Here is a 7,054-nt window from a genome sequence, read left to right on the forward strand (position 1 = left end):
ATATTTCACATCTCATCTCTAGCTAAAATGTTTCTATGAGATTAGGCGTTCTGAGTCATCTATACTAGTTTTTCTCATCCTTCAGCTACTAACTCTATAGGGGCCCATGTATAGAGGAGTATGCTGCTACAAACAAAACAATGAAACGCGTCAAGATTTATCACATAATTTATCACTTCCATTAGGTAATAGTAATTGCTCACTGTTTTTATGACGATACATGTAGAACAGTATTAGCAATATTAACTTGATTTGCTTGTGCATGTGTAGGTCTCACTGAAGACAAATTGCGAAATAAATTTTTGAAATGTAATCTCCCGCGTCTTTTGGCGGATTCGTGATTTAATTCGATTTTGTAACATTTCATGTAAAGAAATCACATGACAATCTCAACACCTTACCAGTAAAACTACATCTCTCCATCGGCACTCCTGGTGCAACCATAAGTCGAGCTAAGCTTACAGTCTCTCTCTCTCTCTCTCTCTCTCTCTCTCTCTCTCTCTCTCTCTCTCTCTCTCTCTCTCTCTCTCTCTCTCTCTCTCTATATATATATATATATATATATATATATATATATATATATATATATATTAAGGATCTTCAGCTGATCAGTACTATAGAAGAAGACACCTTTATACGAAGTGTCTGTCTTCCTTCCAGATAATTTTCGTGGAAGATGTGACAAAACTAAATGAATTGAAAGAGAAACACAACTTACCGGTGTCTTCCATTGTCCATCTCACTACAAGGTAAGTCTCTCTCTCTCTCTCTCTCTCTCTCTCTCTCTCTCTCTCTCTCTCTCTCTCTTCCAGGGCAACAAAGGTGACAAACACAATGTCCCTCTGCCCTGTGGATGTCCGACGAAATTTGTGACTTTCACCCTTGCTTTCTTAGTTCACCTTACTCCTCAGATATTATATGAAACTTAACCAAGTAGAAGAATACAGTACATAACTATCTTAATACAACTTTGCAGATACAACGTTTCCTTCGCAAAGCCAATTATTTACTCTAACAGAACACAGAAACCGGGATGTAATAAGGCCGTGCTGCTGGTAGTGTTACGTGTTTCACAGTGAAAAAAATTGATGTTGAGTGCGTAAATAAACTCCTCTGCGTTACGTTTCAACCATTAATGCTTCCCATCTTTCACGTCGCGCTGTAAATCTCACCACTGACGGAAGGAGACGGAACCTAGACGCCTGACATGTGCTTGCTCAAATGTTACTTCTGGGGTCCGTCCACTCTGACGTTTTTGTTGCAGGACGGAGTCACCTTACAGTACCGTGTTCGCGTGTCTCTGGCCGGCTTACCATCTTCGACCGAGACGAAAGTTAACCTCATCCATACAACACATGCGTGAGAGAAGCTTATGATAGGGCAGGATAAGATTTTGAGATAATTCCTCCCCGTAGCTAAGCTCATGCAGTCCCAATGAAAACAAAGGATTATCTCCGGTCGAGTCTGCCTGCCGAACACATGACAAGCGCTGCACAAGCCGAGTCACGGTGGTGTCACTCAGATGTTCTACCACGTGTGTATGTTATGTGTTCGGCTGACGAAGGGCTGACTAAGAGATAGATAGATAGATAGATAGATAGAGAGAGAGAGAGAGAGAGAGAGAGAGAGAGAGAGTGTCATCATATTTTAAAAGATTTTCGGCAGCAGTCTTCATGTTAGTCACATACCATAGAGGAAATGTTTACAAGTAACGTAACAACGTAGTAATAAATGGATGAGAAACGTCAGTCTGGAGATTTACGTAAGGCCGCATTCGTAATCACTTTGGGCTCTCAGAAGAACTTTTGAAAGGTCCGACAGAGGTGATCAGTTAGATCAGTTAGGTTCTCACGACTGTTTCTCCTGATGGTACAAAATCATCGTTAAATCAGAATAAAGAGACTCTTTCTTCTTCTTCTTCTTCTTCTTCTTCTTCTTCTTCTTCTTCTTCTTCTTCTTCTTCTTCTTCTTCTTCTTCTTCTTCCTCCTCCTCCTCCTCCTCCTCCTCCTCCTCCTCCTCCTCCTCCTCCTCCTCCTCCTCCTCCTCCTCCTCCTCTTATGCTTTTTTTTCCTTCTTCTTCTTCATAATAATAATAATTAATGATAATAGTAATAATGATAATAATAATAATAATAATAATAATAATAATAATAATAATTACTATGTGGATATAAGTAGGTATGTTATATACAGCAACCACAGCCATGTGTGTGTGTGTGTGTGTTTGTGTTAATCATTATAATCTCGCAGCCAGTTCCTCATGCCGGGTCTGGTGGACTCTCACGTTCACGCGTCACAGTTTCCTAACAACGGCCTTCACCTGGGCACGCCGCTGCTGGAGTGGCTAGAGAAGTACACGTTTCCCACCGAGAGATCTTTCGCTGACGTCAAAGTGGCCGAGAAGGTGTACCCGCGAGTAGTGGTGAGTATGAGGAAAGATAGTGCTTCTTATCTTCCTTGGTATGAGGGAGCCTTAAGATTAATGATAATGACAGACGCAGCAAATGTGCTGTGGTTGTGGTGATGATAGGGAATGTGGTGATTATACTTTTAATAATACCTATGATTAAAACCCGTATTTTCACTCAGCTATTTTAATTACCAAGACTTCATTCTCATAAATCATGGATAGCTTTATACACGGTGGTGGCGCCAGGAAATTTTCATTGGGGCGGGCTGAGGGGCAGCTTGGGTAAAATGTGGAAGGACTTCACAAAATATCATTGAAGTGAAGTATTGATTGTAAATTGCTATGCATAAATACTAAGGTACATTTCAGACACCTGTACTTTTGAAAATGCTATGTTAACTAATAACATTGTTTTAATCTCGGTTAAAATTTTATCCAAGGACAAATTGTACATAAAATCAAGGAAATCCAGAATAATGTATATTCAACATTTATTACTATTTAGGGAAAGTCCACTCTATCAAAAGAAGTAAAATATATAGGCATGTGGAAGTGCGTAGTTAACTTGGCAGAAAATAATGAGTCTACGTTAATACATTCTGAGGAAGAATAGTAGAAGTTAGAGCACGGCAAACAGACCAAGAACTTTAATTAGATCAAGGTGTTACTATAAAACTAGGCGCCTGTTCTGGTGATTGACAGCAAATGTGTCTATAATAGTATTGATGTTCAGCTGTTTAGCTCTCTAAAAAATAATTGATATTATGACACACACAGCGTAGTATATAGTGGTTAACACACTCGGCTCACAACCGAAAAAAGCCCGGCTGGGTTCGAGTTCCGGGCGTGGGGAGGCATGGGCGAGCCTCTTTATGTGTAACCCCTGTTCACCTATTAACAAGTACGGGATGTAATCTGAGGGGTTGTGGCCTCGCTGTCCCGGTGTGTGGTGTGGTTCCAGTCCTACTCGAAGATCGGTCAGTATGAGCTCCGAGGTCTTTCCATAGGGTAGTGGCTTCCAACCTGTGGTATGCGAAGGCCTTCCAGGTGGTACATGAGCACTTTCGGGATTATGTGCGATTTTTAGTTAAGTCTTATTAATTAATTTTTCAGAATAAAATATTATTCCCTTACACAAAATAAACTGGCATCGATCAGCTGTGGAGAAGAAATAGATGCATCCCTGGCATTAAATTGAGTTGTGTTCCTTGCGGTTAGGGAGTTCATATGTGTGTTCCAATACTTGTGAATGAATTGATTTTTGCTGGAATGGACTTTCTTTTTTCCGGAACCAGGTAGTTAGTACGCAGGGACTGTACGGGACTTCCAAGTGGTGCTCACTCAGGAAAAGAGTAGGAATAATTGTTGGGACAGCTTGGGTGACCAGCTGCAGGCGAATTACACGCACCATAAGCTTCAGTACTTCCCTCGCCTTTATACGTCATTTTCCGAAACATCAATTTCAGACTACGACTATGAAAACTGCGCTTTCTATCTTATTACTTTCTTCTTCACAAATAACTGTTCACCACCACCTAGAACATAATTATACCTTGATTACCCCACGTGTTGCCTCCCTCAGGATCGAATGTTACGTAATGGCACCACCACCGCCTCTTACTTTGCCACCGCCCACCTACCTGCCACCAAGGTCTTAGCAGCGACGACGGCAGCTAAAGGTCAGCGTGCCCTGGTCGGTAAAGTGAACATGCTGATGAACTGTCCTGAGAACTACCGCGAGGAGAGTGTGGAGGAGAGCCTACGTGAGACCGAGGAATTTATTAGTTACACGGAGAGTCTCAAGGTACTGTGAATACTACACCCTATAGTTACCTCTTATAATCTTTTTCATGCAAAGATAATTCGAAAGTGCTTTTAATAATAACTCAATCCAATTTCTCACTTCTCATTACCAGTCACCCCTCGTCCAGCCCATTGTGACGCCTCGTTTTGCTATCACGTGCCCGGAAGACCATATGCGTGCCCTGGGTGCCCTGGCATCCAAGCACAAGTGTCGCGTGCAAAGCCATCTGTGTGAGAGTGAACCAGAGAAGGAATTGGTTAAGAAGATTTTCCCCGATTTCCCTTCCTACACGTATCTGTACCATGCCATGGGTCTGCTGACGGACAAGGTGAGAGAGATAGGTTTAAGGAAGGTCCGGGATAGATCTTGATACATGTTTATAGATGATTATGTAATTTGTAGCTTTTACATTAATTCATCAGAGCTACTGTACTTCATGATTGACTGGTTAATCTAATCTGCAGACGATCATGGCTCACTGCGTATGGCTGGACGACGAGGAGGTGCGGTTGTTGGCGGAGAAGGAGCTGGGGTATCGCATTGTCCTAACTCTAATCTTAATCTTCTCTCTGGCCACTGCAACGTAAAGAAACTGCTTCAGCATGGGGTCAAGGTCGGCCTGGGCACTGGTGAGTCGGTGAGGAACTGTGAAGGAAGTAAAGGAGAAGCTTTTCTAGATAAACCCTAGATTTCTTGTGCATCTGGGATAGGGCATGAAACTTGGTGAGTGAATTGAATGAATCTAGTATTATTTTTGGGGTAAATGCGATTGTGAACTGGTCTATTATCTAGTTAAGTTTGTATTTTATGAAATATTTTATGAAACTTTTAGTACTTTTTTCCAGAGGATATAATATGTGTGTGTGTGTGTGTGTGTGTGTGTGTGTGTAAATCCCAGATTATTCATTAATATTTTTTGGATATCATTGACAAATATGAAGAAAACACTTGTATCAGGGTTTGCACCGATGAAAAAGAACCCATCACATTTTCAAAATTCATGAGATCTTTAGCATGAAAAGAAAATGTTTCCTGTGCCTATTAAAGAAAATGGATGAGGGATGGTGTGCTGCCAGCCTTAGCTATATTAGGGGTCCTTATGGAGCCCAACCATGTAAGACATTTTATCCTGGTAGCTACTTTTGTTTCCAGTTTCCTCACTCATCCTGACACTAAGCTTTTTGTTGCAGACTGTTCTGCTGGCTACAGTTCTTCAGTGCTGGATGCAATGAGGCGAGCCCTACATGTCTCCTGCTCTGTGGGGATGGAACACTCCAAACACGATGTGCTCACTCTACCTGAAGCCTTCCACCTGGCCACTCTGGGAGGAGCTCAAGGTAAATGCACTTCTGATACTGAATGTAAGCTGATATTTTTAAAATTCTTGAAAAACTGCTTTCAAAATCCACAAAGATAACTAGGTGAATTTTTTTTCCTATCACTGATGCAGAATCATAGTTAATTATCATCAACACCATAAATATGCACTTCACTGAAACTTGTTAATTGACATCATGGAATAAAACATTTAACAATACACAGCAGAGTAAGCATTCATGTGGAAATGTCACTTTCAGGGAAATTTTAGTCATAAATTTGTCATGAAACGGAACATGGAACATCTGCTATGGTGGTACAAACAGCATGCCTAATCCGGGTCTTACTCACCACTACCTTGTCAAATATATACATAGGAATAAGAGAGAGAGAGAGAGAGAGAGAGAGGATTATTAATATGTATTTCCTGTCATTAATTATGTATTCAGTAAGATTATGAAAATAAGCCAAGCTGCAAGAAACCAGAAACAGTGTACCTACATGTAATAACATCTTACCAATCCATTCTTACCAATCATTCTAAACCTTCATTTATCTAATATTCTTTTAAACCTTCCACCACTAACAATGTGATTGATGAGTGTATTCCAATCTTACACAACTCTGTTTTGTGAACTAACTTCTTCCTCTCTCTTGAACCTAAGTTTATTGAGTGTGAGCCCCATAATTTCAGTTCTATCCTGATTCCTGTACTATTGTTGTATAACCATTTTACATCCATGGACATATTCATTACTATTAACATTAATAACACATCTTTATTCTATTACAGTGGTGAGCATGGATGACTGCATTGGTAATTTTGTGGTGGGGAAAGAGTTTGATGCAATATTAGTTGATGTTGATGTCCCGGATTCACCGCTGGACATATATGATCAGGCAAGTATATAAGCATTGCCACCCTAGTATGATCAGGTCTTGTTGCACTGCTGCACCCTCATGTTCCATATGTGTTTCCTTACATATCTTAGGGAGCTACATTGTGTATGTTCCTTACTCATCTTACATTTTGTCCTCTTGATGTGATTAAACCATCCCAGTTATAGTTTCTGATCTCATGTTCTTCCTTCCATCCAGGACACAATGGAAGATAAGATCCAAAGATTCCTGTACAATGGTGATGACCGGAACATGGTGGAGGTGTATGTGGCAGGACGGAGGGTCGTTGCTCGCTGAAGTAGTAACCAGAGATCTGAGACTGAAGATCATCATATTTTATAGAGCAGGTCATTTGAAAGTCTCTGTGGTAGTTACGTTTTGGCAGTGGAAGATGGTCCTCATTGATGACTCATTTAATATGTGTAGTGTTCATCTCAAGCTTCTAACAAAATATTTTTTTTCTCTCCCTTTACTACATACAGTATGTGATATTGAAACTAGAACAAGACAAAAATTAATTAAAAACTCTCAGATGGAGCACAAGCTTAGGTGATGCATGAATCATATATGAGTATGTAATAGAAATAACTTCCACTCCATTATAAAGTCATTATATGCTCCA

General features: G+C 40.4%; 1 protein-coding gene across 1 annotated transcript in view; it reads left to right on the forward strand.

Annotated features, from left to right (window-relative positions):
• Positions 1 to 7,054, forward strand: part of LOC123503730 (guanine deaminase-like) — an 11,165-nt gene extending 4,111 nt beyond the window's left edge. The window contains 9 exon segments of the mRNA XM_045253719.1: positions 661 to 749; positions 2,252 to 2,423; positions 3,994 to 4,215; positions 4,328 to 4,543; positions 4,680 to 4,734; positions 4,737 to 4,844; positions 5,406 to 5,552; positions 6,326 to 6,432; positions 6,631 to 7,054. Coding sequence (XP_045109654.1) covers positions 661 to 749; positions 2,252 to 2,423; positions 3,994 to 4,215; positions 4,328 to 4,543; positions 4,680 to 4,734; positions 4,737 to 4,844; positions 5,406 to 5,552; positions 6,326 to 6,432; positions 6,631 to 6,729 — 1,215 coding nt within the window. The 3' untranslated portion in view covers positions 6,730 to 7,054.

The sequence above is a fragment of the Portunus trituberculatus genome, chromosome 14 (genome assembly GCF_017591435.1).
Source record: "Portunus trituberculatus isolate SZX2019 chromosome 14, ASM1759143v1, whole genome shotgun sequence".
Taxonomy (NCBI): Eukaryota; Metazoa; Arthropoda; class Malacostraca; order Decapoda; family Portunidae; genus Portunus; species Portunus trituberculatus.